A 16,615-nucleotide genomic window follows, 5' to 3' on the forward strand; every position below is an offset into this window, starting at 1 on the left:
GCTAGTGAGCAAATTAGCCCTTCAATAGGATTTTATTTCTGATTTTTTTTAAAGCAATTCAGCCAAATATAGAAAGGTGTGCATTTCCTAAATTAATGAGAGGCTAGAAAGCGGGGAAGTACTGCTAGTCTTGAATCACAAACCACATATATAACTTATGTCTTGGAATACTCAGAAGATACGTTTCCTTAATGGTGGCAAAACCGCAGTTCAACTGGTTGCTCAGAAAACAGAGTACAGAAGTTTCCTTTAAGAAATCGGTGGATTATCCAGAAGAGGGTGTTAAAAATGTCCACAACCTGAAGGTAACATGTAATGGCCAGAAATAGTTAATTTCATTTTTGTAGTGCTTGTAGCAAGACTGACCAGGCATACCCTGCTTTTCAATAAGAATGCTAAATCTGTTGAGAAAATAAAAATATTACTGATATGTGTCAAGACTTAAGTCTAGATTCTGCCCTGAATTACACACAATGCCCCTCCTTGACTTCAATGAGGTCACACAATGAGGAGAATTTGGCCCTAGGGGTGCATTTTCTATTTGTGTTTTCCTGTATTTCAAGCGACAGTGGACCATCTCTGTATTGGCAGAGGTATTTATGTTTTGAGGGCCTGATCCAAAACCCATTGAAGCCACTGATAATCTTTCCACTGACTTCAGTAAGCATCGGATCAGGGTCTGAGAGAGTTTTAAAATAGGCTCAGGAGGTTTAAATTAATTATCTCTGTGCTTTTCAGAAAAGGGTTTTTTTCATTAATACTCCCAGAAAATGACTACAAATAATAATATCTTACATTTATAAAGTGCCTTTCATCCCAAAGGATGTGAACATTTTGCATAAAACAGAGAGCTAGTGTTAAGTGAAATGACATTTAGCATTAGGTGACATGTTTTAAAAAAAAACCTGAGAGTCAGATACCTCTAACAGTAAAAATGATTGAAAATCCATGTATTAAAATTAAAATATTGAGTCTCTCTGTGAAGGCTTAGAGAAGAAGCTCTTTTATGTGCTGCTGTGATATTAAAATGTTACAGTGCAATAATGTGTTCCTGGTACTCTTTTTACTTTTCTCCTTTACTTTATGGATAGTAAGTTAAGTGAAAATTGAAAATGTAACCAGAACGCTGATGAAAGCGAGTGGTTCTGGACTTTCTAGATACTTAGCCATCACGTGGGCTGTGGCTCAAAGAGTTAAAAAGTTTGGTGGGGAAGGAGGAAACAGCACAAGTATGTAAGTGTTTAAGGCTTGCATCATAATTCCTGCTGTGCCCTTAAGCACAATGGAATCTCCTTGTTTTAATTTTGGGGGTTGAACGGAGAGTCTGGTTTTGGCTGTGGCCCAAATGGCACATTGTGCAACTCAGTGGAAGGAAACTGCTCATATACAAAGAGGTTATTCTTGGCTTAGCTTGAATATAGTTTTTGCCACTAAAATGACCAACCTAGGAACTTTTAGTGAACAAAAGTGATTCCTAGTCCTGCACAACTGTAACTATTAACCATCTCGGTTAGAAGCACTTATACAGATGAGAACAATACTGAACAGTTAACATTTAAATCTCTGTCTCAGCGCAGTGGTGATATACATTACAATTCCTGCGAGTTGAGCTAGAGAAAATCAGCATTTATTATCTTTTTTCCCCAATGTTTTATACTGCATGAAAAGTACCAAGAAAAAAAATCTTTTTGCAACATTTCTCTCCTCTATAGTCTAGCTGAGCATTGGAAATCTAAGCAGATATTCCAAGAGGAATCGATGCATGAATTTTCTATCTTCATTCTTTTGCTCAGCCTTTCAGAGGAAAGGGAGACTTAACTTGAAGTATGAGCATGCTTTGAGAGAGATTATATGAAGTATCAAGCCCTACCTCACGTATATTGTAGCTTCAAACTCTGCTTCCAGATTGTAGACGTTCAGCATATTCTTGGACAGGAACTATAGTTTTGAAAGCAGTGTTTCTCACCTCTTGAGTCTGATAAAGTAACGAGTGTATAGGGAATAGGCTGTTTTAATGCAGTACTGGTCATTTCAGTGGAACACAAAGGGTTATAATAGGACTGCGTTTGTTGGTTCCATGTTGGTTGACTTTTTTTAAAAACAAAAAGGAAAATGAAGTTAGCTGCATATCAATTATAACCCTTGAGCTTGTTTACCCAGTATACTACATGTAGCAGAGTAAAAACCACTTCAGAAAGAAAAATAATAGTAGTAAAACATAGATGAATCAGAACTTACTTAATGATTACTGAGATTTGAAGAAAAGCAGTGTGAGTGACTGATTCATAAACACACCACACTCTAAGCCAATAGAGGCATCCTGGTGCTTCAGAATATAGAAATCACATACTACGTTAGTACAACATCTTTGGAACACTCTTTTAGTAGCAGTTAATTCACTAGTTGGAAGCACTATGTTTTCTAGATCTCAACTATTAGGTATATTGGGCCAAACTGAGCCTAGTATAAAGGAATCATTGAAGTTACACATGGGATGAATTTAGCTCCTTTATATTTATTGTCGTTTTAGCCTGGTTTATAGCAATAACATATTTAAATAAAATGTTTGATTTTAATTCAAATACTCAATAACCAGTAATTGTACATTCACATTTTGCAGAATATAAAATGTACAAGCCCAACTTATCTGACATAAAACCAGACTGTTTTGCTCATAACATCCGTAACTGATGTAATTTAAATATTTCTCTGAGAACAGATTTAAGAAAAAAGGAAGCAGTATATAAATGTTACTCATGCAAGCTAGTTCCAAGAGGTTCTTTGAACACAGTTATTGATGAGTTTTTCTTACATAACATATGCAAAATGTAATTGAAATTAAATTAAATGTCAGCATGATACTATTAAGTAGCTAACATTTGCCATTGTTTCCTAAGACAACCATTCCAAGCAGTAACTTCACAACCAGGAATTTACTCACTCTTTTCCCTGTGTCTTTTTGGTATTTTAGACAAATAAAGGCGATGCCCTTGCTAACCGTGTCCAAAACACATTGGGAAACTATGATGAAATGAAGGACTTGTTAACCAACCATTCTAACCAGAGCCACCTTGTCGGAATCCCAAAGAATTCTGTACCACAGACTCCCGTTGACAAAAATGAACAGAACTTTTTTCCAGAACAGAGAAACAGGATGATCCCGTCTCACCAGATCAGCGGTCACTCGTCAACGTCAATGCCCCCACCTTCTTCACTGTCATCAAATTCTACTTTGCTACACAGTCACCAGAGCAGCAGGAAATCCAGGACAGATTGGTCACGTGGTGGTCACAACTCTAATGGTGCACAGCCAAGCCAACCCAGTAGTCAACAGAGTAGGACAAAGCATAGCTCTTCACATGACCAGCCTCAAGGCAGGTACGACGATCTCTACAGCTGTCAGAGTGAGCAACATAAAAATGGAGGCGCTGAGGAAGCAAACCCGGCTGCATCATCTTCACATTCACGGAGGCACAATCATTCCAAATCAACAACTGGAGAACATTCTTATAAAGAAAACAGTCATTCCAAGTCACCTGTAGAACTTGAGTTTGTAGGGCACGGTCCTGGATCTCCACTTCCTTCTACATCTTTGTTATCTGCAAACAATGGTCTCTCAACCCAGAGTTTCCCACCAGGACTGCACTGTAAAACTAGCATGGTCCAGCAAAAGCCTACAGCTTACGTAAGGCCTATGGATGGTCAGGACCAAGTACCTAATGACTCACCTGAACTGAAACCTCCAATAGAAATTGAGAGTGGATATGGAAATCAATCATTTGGAACACTGTTGGAAGGAAAAGCTAATGCACCCAGTTCTAAGAATAAATTACCAAAGCTTACCATCCCTCAAGCTAGTGAGGTAAGTCATTTTCTTAGTCCACTTTTTTCTAGAATCTTAACAGATCTGACCTGAGGAGTATTTAACATAGCGTATGTCTGTTTATTTAAATATAAAGTTCCAGTTCCTGAAATTGTGATCTGAAAACACACCCCTTTTCTAGAAAATGCATGGTTATATTTTCTTTTGGCAAGGATTGTTGTGACAACCTAGTAAGTCATGATACATCAAGTTTTAAAATCAAAGGATGGAATGCTAACTTTGGTTGTGTCACACTAACAGTAAAAGGCCAGATCCAGCACTCTAATATACCTTAATTCAGCTGCATTGTTCACAGTTTTGCGGATTTATTTTGGAATTAATCTGATTTAAAGAATACTGTTATGCACTGTGACAAAGGAGAAAAAAAATCTAAAATAAACTTGGAAAAGCCTTGATCCCTTTAATACCAGTGGTACAGAACAGCTAACAATAAAAGGTACCTTTTCATTGCTCATTTCCCATTGACTTTAATGGAATTAATGTGGCTTAAACTGTGAGAAACACTTTTGAAAATGTATCCCGTTAAGTCTTCATGCATTTTTCAATAGCACTTAGCATTGGGATTCAATGCCAATTCCTGGCACCAAGAACTTAAATTGCTGAGTTTTGTGTTGCTGGTCTGTTACAACAGTCCTGTGATTAAAGTTATAATTAGCTCTTATTTCTTTCCTGGACACTTCAAGCACAGCTGTATTGCAAGGGTACCAACTGAAGCATTTGTACTGATATAAATTTCTTATTCACAGTTGCTCTAAAGCAGTAACCATTGCAAGGTAGGTTTTTAGAACATGCATGAACAGAAGTACAACATGGGATTTTCATAGCTTTCTGTTTTTCCCCACGATTACTTCCCTGCTTGTTAATATTTTTATACCAGAAATAAAGAATGATTCATTCTTAAGACGCTTTATTGGAAAAGGTCAGCTTTTCCTATTGGAATAATTGTTTTGAGCCAATAATTTGTTTGACTGTTTAAAAACTTGATGTTATTTATTAACATTCCAGGCAGCAACAAAGACTGATGTGTTTTGCAGTAGAGTTTGGAATAATTTTTCTGGGAACTGCATCTGAAAACAGTAAAAAGGCCTATTTATATCAAGTGGAAGCTGAGGGTTGCTTGCAGATGGCATTTTATTAGAAAATGTATTTGTTAATAAATGTAGCTTTGTACAAGATTCCTTTACAGATGTTTCTGTTTATTTTTACCTTAGGTTAGAAATCTGCTGATCTAGATAGCTTCATCCTCTTTTGCAATTTGTCGCTAGTGGTGTTTGGCAAGTAAATAATTGCATATAAAAGAAATAATGATGGTGCAAAGGCAAATACATCTATTCACTTCTGCTCTCTATTAAAATAACAATGAGTCAATAAGCACACTTTGAAGTGCAGCGTTAATATGGAGTATCTCTCTGTAGTGGTACATGAGGCTTACACCCGGTATCAACTTTTCCTCTACGTTCAGCACAGGAGGGTGAAATCCGGCCCTGTTCATGTCAGTGGGAGTTTTGCCATTGATCTCAATGAAGGCAGGGTTTCCTCCAGAATCTCTTGGTATAGCTTTAAATACAACTGATGTGAACCATTTGTTTTTATTAATGGAAAGGCTGGTAGTCACCCAGATGAAAAAGTTATGTGGTGAATTTGTGGCTATAGCTGCTTTGGTTTATAGCCTGCGTAGTGAAGAGTTTGTGGGTATAATTAGCTTCATTTATTATGGGGTAAATAGTAAACTCAAGTCACTTCAGCAGTGACTACAGATAATAATCTTAAAACAGTCCGTGTGTTATAAAAGCGAACAATGAATTGCAGAGGGAGAGAAAACGTGAAGCTATGCGGCAGTCAGGAATGACTTCCTGCTGCTATTTAGAATGTGCGGCATGGGCCAAAGCCAATGGTCCTCACACAGGCAAAATTCCACTTGATTTAAGGTCATTTTCCCTGTGTAAGGACTGCAGGGTTTGCCCCCGTATGTTTTTCCACTGATGTGCATTCTGAATGTAATTTACCTTACATTTGGCAATAAAACTCTTTCTAATCCAAGGTTATAGATAACTGGTTTAGTTTAAGCTTAATCAGAACTGACAGGGCACAACTGTGAAACCCATAACATTTTTGGAATGACTGCAGAGGGGGACTCTGTTGTAATCTTTATACAATTGATGTGGAGGCTTATGATTATTTGGGGGTGCATGTCAATTTATGAACCTTCCCTAGCTGCCGCCAGCAGCTGTGATCTGCTTGAAACAAATTCATTTCTGCCCCACGAGGTTCCATGCTAATAACATTGCAGGTGGTGGTGACCCCCTTCAAACCGTTGGTAGGAAAGTTCCCTTTTTGGGTGCTTCTTATGGTTGGCTCTGTAGGTTCCCTTGGATACTCAGAACCAATTTTTCAAACGACCCCCAGCCTGTAAATCCACCCACCAAGAAGGCACAGCCAAGTTTTTGGGTTCTCAAGTTTTTGCACACCTCAAAACCTGGAGTTATATGAACAAATTAATTTTGTGTGAGCAAATCATGCATATAGACCTCTGCAAGAGCAGGCTATGCAAATCTGTGCATGCAAATCAGAGGATTTGGTTCTGCTAAAACTCTGATACACAAAAATGACTGGCCAGGCACAGAGATTTAAAAGATGGGTTGAGGCCACTGTGAAAATATGGTCCTATTTATCATGGCTTTATATAGAATGTTTAGTGCCCTGGAGGCACTTTGCTATGCTTGAGGAAGTGGTCAATTTTATAGCATGCTCGATGTCACTTGATTGGGCCCATGTTGCCCTCAACTCGGTTACAATTAACAGACATTTGTTCATTCATTGCTAAGGGAAGAATCAGGCACACTGTGTGTCTGCGATATACTTTGGGGATTTTTTTGGTGATTGCTGGATCCTTCAGTCCTTTGCTTTTCCTCTTGGGTGTGAACATAGATAAAATATCTAACATCACTTCACTGTACTTAATTACTATTTTCTCATTGTCAAGGTCAAAATTCTTAGAACATCAATATGATGAATTCAAATCCTAACACAACTAATAGCGCTCAGTCTTGCCTATGACAAACATTCAGAAATCACGAGTCAGGCTCCAAAAACTCATTAGGTTGGCTTAAAAAAAATCACGATTTCAAAAATAAATAAATTTTGGGCCCTTTTTATTTACCTTCAAAGCCTGTAGGATTCATGTTTTCAAGCTTTACTCTGCAACCACAAGGGCTAGAAATTTATTATTTTTAATGAAAGATTAGAGTCAAATTTTGTCACATGACTCCAGGTGCTAGCACTTTGTGAAAAACACCAAATATTGTGAGACCCATGACATTGAGTTGGCAACATGGGCACTGAAGTTAAAATACATTTCAGACACATCTTCTTTTTCTCATTCTCTTCCATATTTATATGTATATATTAATTTTGAGCTTGCACATTACACTTGGTAAATACTAGCAAGCCTAGACTCAGAGAGAGCTTTTGTACTGTATGCAGAATTCCACCTATTTAAGTGGTATGATGGTGTGTGATTGCAACTTAACTCTCAATGGGAATTATGTGGCTAAATCCTATGCATTTCTTTGAAAATGTAGGGGTTAGAAATCACTATAACAGCTGATCCTCTCGTTGCTGTGTTAAAATCCAGAATCTTGATATACCAATGTATATTTAAATCTTTAGGAGTCAGATGCTTACAAATGATTTCAAATTGACTAACTCAGCTTGAGGTAGCTGAAAGTAAGCCTGTACATTTCAGTTTGGCCTTGAACACAAATTATTGAGCACATTGACTAAATCAAGAGGTTTTCGGGTCTGTGGGAACATCGGAGCAATTTCCAGATAAGCTTGTGAAAAATCCTATGCACTGTACAAACTATGCAAGTACAACTATGCAAGAGTTTCCAATGACTGTTTTGAGGCCAAGTAAATCTGGGGTAATTAAGAAAAGTTTTAACTCTTCAGACAGTGTTCCCAAGAATCTCTGCATAGCTGACTACATATTCCTGCAAAATAAGAAACATATACTGAATTTTGCCCCAAAACGCAACACTATGAACACATCCGAAAGACTGACAACCCCACTGTCACCACCCATTTAGTCATGGAAGATGGAGAACTTCTGTTTTCGCATGACTTTTAGGATAATATTTTGACGGGTTCACTATACAGCAAAGTGATAGGCTTTTGTTATATGTGTTTCAAATCATCCTGTTATCGCTGGATGTATTGATTAACTTAGTACTTTCTAAGCTAGCTATAAAACAAGCTGCTCACTTTCTGCATTAAAGAGCAAGAAAAATTGACAGGTAGATAACCATATTGATTCAACCCAAATGGTAAATGCAAGAGGCTTTATCTGTGACTTATAAAACTTTTTATGGGCACCCAAAGCTAGCTTAATATGTTTGGTTTTTTTTAATTGAGTGGAAGGCAAAAGCCTTTAGGTAACTAACTCCCCTTTAAAATACATTGTGCTTTGGTTGCCAAATACAGTGCATTACTGTATTTGTGGGCACATTGCCTTTTCAAATGCAAGCTTCACTCTTCCTTCAAAACTTTGGGGGTTTAAGAATAATGGACTGAATCAAGCATTAAGCTGAAATCCCCTCACTTGGTTCATATTTCAAAAGTCTGAGGCCAAAAACAAACCAGAAGAGCACTATTTCTTGCAGTATTATAGTTACAGCCATGTGTTTTTCATTTGTAAATACTGTGAGAAGTAATGTTTTTGAGATATTCCTAAATGAGGAACATATGACGCCAACCGTCTGAAGACCTCTTATTGTGGCCTTTTCTTGCTTTGTTAAGCTACTGTCCTATTGCTGGGACTGTCATTAGCAGGGTTTTTTTTGGGGGGTAAGGATATTGGAGGGGGAAATTGCATAGCTAGGGCCTATCTATTTCCAACAGGAAATACAAAGACAATCATGGGCATTAGGAATTGTTACTGTACCATTGCGGTCAATGGGAGTTTTGCATTTGACTTCATTGGGTACAGAATCAAGCCTGTAAGATAGAGTGAACAGGTTTAGATGAAAAAGCTGACCTCCATACCCAATGTTTTGGGGGGTTGGATGGCTTTTCTCACACAGTGATATTTTCCCCCCAGTGCCTCTGAATTCTGCCTAGGAGTGGAGGCAGAGATGCCAGTGTTCTGCAAGAATGCATCTTCTTGTGCGACTTCAAGCACAAGAATCTCCAACCCTTTGAGGTTCCCCAATTCCAAATTGAATGGCAATTGTAAGCCATTAGTAGTTGGTCCAAATTAATTGTAGAAAATATTATTATTCCAATTGCCTAGCCAGAGGTGGCAGAAAACAAAGTGACCTCAAAAAGCCTTGGGGAAAACAGTCCCGGGGTGTTAATAGAATTTGTTCCCCCTTTTGTGCCATTTATGGTGCATTCAAGAAATAGGTTGATTATACCCACATTGCACCACCTTCTACAAAGTTGGGGAGGCATCACCTACATGCCCACAGTCAGGAATACTAGGGTCTGCACAGCTCTGAAGTGTAATCTTGAGACAATCACTTTATTTTTCAGTGCTTGCGTGTTTCCTCTTATGGACAACAGGGATAATAAGACTGATCCACCTTTGTTGGGCATTTTTAGATCCCTGCAGAAAGGTCCTGTACGAGTGCAAAATAGTATGGAGATATGGCTGCCTCCCCATACCTAAGAACGAATCTCCTAATCCACTGTAATCCCACCCTTTTTTTTTTTTTTTTTTTTACCTGCCCACACTAATTGAAGGAAGACATAACCAAGCCATATGGAAGCAATTAATTGTTGAGGGCCGGATTGTGACACCCTTGTTCGTGTTGAGTAATAGCTTACTCCCTGGATACTCCTATTGTAGTCAAGGTGCTGACATAAAGTTGGAATAACCAGCTTTGCATCCCCTGCCCTCTGGCATAGGGGGCAAGTCAGAATAGGGAGGGCGTTGCTGGGGCAGGGCTGGATCCCACACCAATCTGGGTGATCCTCAATTGACCAAGCCGTTCCTATGGGACCACACCCACTGGCGTCATAGAGTTGAGACCCTGGCACAAAATGTGACTGCTCTGTAGAACATGTCTTGCTTTAAACAATACGTAATATTTGTGAGTTCTGAAACTACGGCATAGAAACATAGCAGGTTTCAAACATGTTTAGATGCAAGTCTTTCAGATGTTTGTATTTTGAATGATGCAGATATTTACTTTGGTCCAAATTCTGCCCGCAAATGAACATGCATGTTTCCCACCAAAGATACTGGGAGCACTACAAGCTATCTGATGTCAGTAGTTTGGCCTTTTGTAGAATGGCATCACTGTAAATCTGAAAATTGCACCACATGCCTTGTTAAATGTTACTTTATCTAACTCAAACCTTTGAAAATAACACACAGATGGCTTGAAAAATACTACTGTACATATTTGCTATCCTTTCCATTCATTACTTTCTGGGATTTTGTCCCTATATTATGTTTCTTGCTTTGTGGAAAAGCACAGGAAACAGACTGTGGCTGCAGGTTGCAAATAGTCTGGGAACACAGAAGGCTCATGTTTTTTAACGTTCAGGAGAAAGAGCATGCACAGATTTTCGCATGTGTAATAACAACCATTGAGAGTCCATCATTGGGACCTGACCCCATGACTTTCAGCACTAAAGGTATGAACTTCTACCACTGCAGCTAAAGGAGTAACTCCCTGTAGTAGTCTCTCATGTTCCCTGGACCAGCTACGAAAGGGGGATGGATAGAACACTGAATATACACTCCTGAGATGTATGTGGAATACCTGGTGAATGTGTATAAATTGGGGATTTGCACGTGCAAATAAGTTTTCATGTGTTCGTACCTTTGGATGCGTATGTCACACATTTGGCACACTTGGTTCGGAGGCATGCAGAATTGCACACACTTGAAACCATTTGGGCCATACTGTATTATTTGCTTATAACATAGCTTCAACGTATGAAAATGAGAGGAGGGTCTTATATGAGTATTTCTAGCTTTATAGTCACAGTCATCCCACTATTAAGCTAGCTGTCTCTGATCCAAGTATGGAAAAGCACTTAGGGGTTGCAGGTGAAAACATCATATGGGAATACTTAAGGGAAAGAAAGTTGAACATATAGCTTGGCAACTATCCATGAACTGCAGATATAGGTTAAAGTTCTTTAGCTGGCAGGCTATTGCAAGTGTATTAGCAATGTTGGAAAAAAAATCTAATTTCTGCATTTTGGCTTGTGCAGTAAAGAAATTCCTCCCACATAAATATGTTCATTTTACCTTCTGGGAAGCAAAGAAAGGAAACCGTAGCTGCAGTCTGTTATTTAATCTTCCTGAAATTAGCATTTGGTGCTTAGGAAGATTGAAAGATTTAATGCCAATGCCTTCCTCAAAAGAAAGAAATGACACACCACATATGTTTTAGCACTGGTTAGACTGTTAAATGGAATTAATCAAAATCCATGTTAAAATATTTCCATGTGTTAATTAGCAACGGTTTGGAACATTAAAATACATATTGGCTTGGGAATAAATTAGTGAAGAAATATCGGATTTAGATTGTAGGCTTTTAATTGCAACATAATATATTACAATATTGTGTGTTTTAGATAGGTAGATGTAAATATGTGAAGCACTATAAAATGTAGGGTGACCAGATGTCCCAATTTTACAGGGACAGACCCGATTTTTGGGTCTTTTTCTTATATAGGCTCCTATTACCCCCCACCGCCGGTCCCGATTTTTCACACTTGCTGTCTGGTCACCCTAATAAAATGTGCATTTTAAGACTGTGTAATAAAACAAGCCAAAGTAGTACGTGATAGAGAGAATCATGCCATTTCCCATTTTCAAAACAATTAAACCACTCTCTCATTCAATAGAGCAAGAGCTAAAGGGTAAAAAATGAAAAAAAAAGTTTTGTCTGAAGCCAAAAGGAAGTTTTAAAATGTCTCCTTTGAAAATCATGGTAATGCAATATCTAGCAGCTAGAAAAATCAGCTCTCCTGTGGTGAATAGTCAAGATGCACTTTTGCCTTTACATTCCCATCTGGTTGATGCAGCACTTTGGGTTTCAGCTACTCATGGTGAGATTTGTGAGAACAGGAGAATAACCCAACTGAATTAATATGTAAATGAGTTCTAATTAATATGCCTGTTTTGTTCTTCTCAAGTTGCATATGGTGGGGGCCTTCTGTACGTGGATCATCTCCCCTCATCCCCCATAAGGTCAGGTTTGGTCAGCATGGCATCATCCCACACCATTCCCAAAGCCCTAAAATGAGCTCTGCAAGCATGCAGAAGGAGTGAGCTGGTGTGGGAGTTAGATAGACAGGGGGATCTTGCCTCATGTCCCCACGCCTTATGTGGGGTCTGCACAAGATTTAATTCAGTCCAGGCAGCACTACCTTTTGCATTGAGCTGCTCTGCCCTTTTCAAGGGAGTCCCAGAGGCAGCTGCCTGTTCTGAATTCCCTGGCTATGCCATTCATTGTTTCCATGTGGCCTCTGAGCCAAAGAGAGAACAGGGAGGTTTGGTGCTGGTAGAAGCGACGTTCCATGTGGATGATCCCTGGCATTTGTGGGATTTAAGGGTCAGCCCCTCCTGTTTCTTGGACAGTTGGAGGGAAGCGGTGGGTAATGCCTTCCACACACAGCCCAGAGTAGAAGAATTTGTAGAAACACTGCAAGGGGAATCGCAAGGAACGTTTCACCCAAGCCATCTCTCTTGTTGGGTTTTCCACGGGACGAGGCGGGGGCGATTCGCCCCGTGTCCTGAGAACAGGGATTAGGAACTGGACAGATGTTGATTTTAAATTTGCCTCTTTAATTTGTCCTCTAAGTAGCAATTTGAAAAAGAATCAGGGGGAAGGAGAGGGAAAAATAAATGCAGACGCAATCACTTTCCAGACGCATGGACTTTTTTTTTCACTTGGATCTGTAAACATCCCAGAGAGCCGAGAAGTCCGCGATACTAAGTGTAAGCTTAAATCCCCATTAATATTGCCAGTCTAAACATATTTTAGTTAGAACAGTACATGCTGCTTTTCCTTCCATGCTTCCTCAAAATAATTTCACATCGTTATGTCCCCCAGATGTGTAAACTCATGGGGTTATATTTCATTGAACTGCAAGCTGTGACACTTAAATCCACACAGACAAGCAGGCAATTACTTCTGCTGTTTGTAAATTTCCAGGCTCCCATTTACATTTGCCTATATTTTAAATATAAATGTGGAGATTGCTCTTTTCCTAAATATGGAATTTAATTTTTAAAACACACACACACACACACACACACACACACACACACACACACACACACACACACACACACACACACACTTAAGAAAAGATGCACAATTTAATAAGCTTTAAAAAACCTCTGTGATTCTCAGACTGTCTGCTGTATTCAGTGCTTCCTCGTATGCTAATAAGAGCTTTCCCTGAATAAGGGCTATATGACTTGGACCAGGACCTATATGTGCCCATAGGTCTCAGTCCAGTGAGGTGGTGAGCATTCTCAACTCCCATTTCCCTTGGATTTCAAGCACCGTAGGATGGGGCTCCGCTGAGAATATATTGTTCGTGCTGGTGCATTACAGTTGAGAATGGCCTATTCTGAACCCTTCTTTTCAGCTGTTTGTAGCTTTCTCAAACAGTTTCCTTCTGGGGTGAAACTTCGTATTGTAAGTGGTATCAGGAGAAAGGAGAGATTGTACCCCAACGCACACATATACCTATGCCCTGAAAATGTGACTCACAGTGAGGTAGGGGAATGTTTTTTATTCAAAAAAATTATTCAGGCAACCATTTTATTTGCCATACTACTAGCTGAAAGCCCATACTGTAAGAACGGTGGCAGTTGGACACTTTGCATGCAAATTAGGTGTAGAATACGTTTAGTGATTGGCTGAGGTACCTCTGATAGCACAATGGTCTCGGTCTCTTGGCATGGCATAGATACATAACTTACCGTAGCTGAAGGCCCGCGCCATCACTCTGTAATTCGGAAATGGCTGACAATTTTAAAAATGGGATGGTAACAGACCACAAATCCAGTGATGGTTGAGCGTGGTGATATTCTGAACAAAAAGAGCTCTCAGCCATGCTTGAAGCTGTTTCCCTCACTTCATGCTGACTCAACAGACATTCTGAATTTCAAAGTGACACCCAGAGTGACAATCCTGGAATCTTCTTTAATAGCTAATGACTCAAAAATGGCCAAACGTAAACATTTCAAGCCAACAAAGAGCTTTTCTTGCACACAGATCCATTGACTTCGATAGGATTCCACACAGGAGTCCACAGGTAGAACTGTTTGCAAGACTGGGCTCTTTGTTGACTGAATTTAGGGCACAACCTGCTTGTGGAAGTCTTTCCATTAACTTCCATAGCATTGAATTTGGATCTATCCCTTGATGCAATGGATGCATCTCCCAGTGACATTCATAGCCTCACATGTGTGTAGTGTTTAGTGATGAATGTGTTCCCTGCCAATCATGAAAAAAATGTTTTTTTAAGTTGTCAAGATGGTTCTATATTTGCTCATGTCAGGATGAACTTCTTCATCTGTTACTGAACATTCATTTAGAGCCTTGACTGGCAAATCTTTCATAATGCAAAATTCTCCTTAAATTCTCCCAAGAAGTTCTATAGGAGTCAGGCTAATGTACCTGCAAAAATGGCACTATGAAAAGATAGCCAACAGGCAGTGAATTGGCAGTAAATATTGGGGTTACCCCATTGCCTATGCCAGTGGATGAAGTTTTTCTATCTATATATTATTTATATTGATATTCCATGCCAGCTGAATAGTTACTTACTGTGCGTGGAATAGAAGCAGAACTGGGTTTATACAGACTCTACCTAAGAATATAAGGAAGTCTTTTCAAATCCTAGTCAAGTTGTACTTAAATATAATTATTATAGTTTTTACTTCCGTGCAGCGATAAATTATTTTTTGCCTATTTTCTAAAAACATAAAAACATCTGATCCAAAGTACTTTACAGATGGAATAATGCAAGTTTGGCAAAGAACAACAGTACATCCCTGTTGGTGAAGAAGTGATCTGTAAAATACAGCCAGATTAGAATTGGGGTAGCTGTTTAAAGGCCAGATCGTACCACCCTTACCGACACTGGTATTGCTCCTCGAGTTGTCCTCTCGATTCAAAACGAGGAGTGAGGTATTACTCAGCATGAATAGAGGTTGTAAAACTAGGCTCTAAACAATCAAACTAGCAAGACTTATTTTGGACCAGAGGCAGGTGTAAAGCATAGAAGAAACAGACCGTGGTAACTGTTACACATTAGTTGGGAAGAAATTAAAATGTGCAAAAGCTGCTTTTGTAAATACATAGTATTAAGATCTAACTGAATCTGGATGTCATCAAGAAAATTACTTGCTACAGTTTTGAATATATTTTGACATGTTGAATCTATGGTAATATATTATTGCTAATGGTTTATTTTTGCTTGTATTAATATTCTACACACACAATGCGCTTGAAGCCCTTAGCAGTAAGCATGGGAAATCTTGTGAGGCAGCCTGTTGTCGTAAGATTCCCATCCTAGTTTTTGTAGACCTTGGGGTTCCAGATCCAATGTAGACCTTGGATAAGCAACCAAGCTTTTGGGTATTTAGCCAAGCTCGATCTCCTGAGGTTTTTCCATTACTACTGAATTCTGATTATGCTGTGCCATGTGGGCAAAATCTCAATGGCTTGAGCATAGGTCTCAGGCATCAGAACTCATTCTGTATTGATCATATACAGAAAATAAGTCACCGTTATCATTTATGGTATACTACTACTCTGTAACTTATTTTCAAGGAGCACAACCAGTGGACTACTTGTTGCTGTTCCATCAGCAGCTATGCAAGAAGAGGAAAGGGCTCCCTGTACCTCTTCTCCACCCCATGTGCCCATATAGGGGCAGCCAAAATGTGGCTCTTAATGTGAAAGAAATGCTATATTCAGCAACTGAGGTAGCTTCTATAGGCCAAGTCCATAGCAAGGGGACTGCTTTGACATTATAGTGCAGGAGATTTTCCACAACACATTCTATGTGTGATTTCCAGTCTGGGTGCTCAGAACAATTTGTTATATTCTTGGCTATTTGAGTCATTTCACTATTTAGGATGAGGCACACTCAGAGTCATTAATTTGCAGAGAGGAACACAAACATAAACGAAGAGTGGGACTTCCCTTGCATTAGCCACAATAAATATGTTTGTTCAAGAACAAATAACTGGAATTATTAGACATGTAGCCATGAGGCTGAAGCAAAGCCTGGCTGTGTCTAATACCTTGGAGAAGTTGTTCACAGACAATCCCCATCTTTTTGTAAAGACTGTCTCATAAATTTGGCAGTGTTATTTGAAGCTTGAGTTAACCATGTAAGGGCCCATTTGCAGTTCCAGTTAGCAAACATGGGCCATCACAAGATGTTCAGAGAGGCAAATTCAGTATATTGAGCCCCAAAGTGGTGAAGTAGAGGATAGCAGTGGCTTTGCTGCATGGTCTTGGCAGAAGCCCCATTAAGGGGTAGGGTTTTTCCCCCACAGGTCTGGGGACTAGAACTAGAGGTAGGGAAGAGGAGGTGCCACAAGCTGCATTGTGTAGCACGTGTCTAATAAAAAATCTGCTGGATGTTAACCCCTCCATATGAGTAAACCACTGTGTAAGAGAGGGGTCTTTTAGTTGGAGCCACCATCAGGTATTTCAGGAGCTATGTTGCCATGCCAGG

General features: G+C 39.3%; 1 protein-coding gene across 2 annotated transcripts in view; it reads left to right on the plus strand.

The window, feature by feature from the left end:
* The window catches only part of AFF2 (ALF transcription elongation factor 2), a 403,259-nt gene that overhangs the window by 111,797 nt on the left and 274,847 nt on the right, over nucleotides 1-16,615 (plus strand). For both annotated transcript variants that reach the window (XM_054040357.1, XM_054040358.1), the window contains exon 3: nucleotides 2,972-3,862. In XM_054040357.1, the coding sequence (XP_053896332.1) occupies nucleotides 2,972-3,862 (891 nt within the window). The remainder of the gene's footprint in view (nucleotides 1-2,971; nucleotides 3,863-16,615) is intronic.

This window comes from Malaclemys terrapin, chromosome 9 (assembly GCF_027887155.1).
Source record: "Malaclemys terrapin pileata isolate rMalTer1 chromosome 9, rMalTer1.hap1, whole genome shotgun sequence".
NCBI classification, from domain to species: domain Eukaryota; kingdom Metazoa; phylum Chordata; order Testudines; family Emydidae; genus Malaclemys; species Malaclemys terrapin.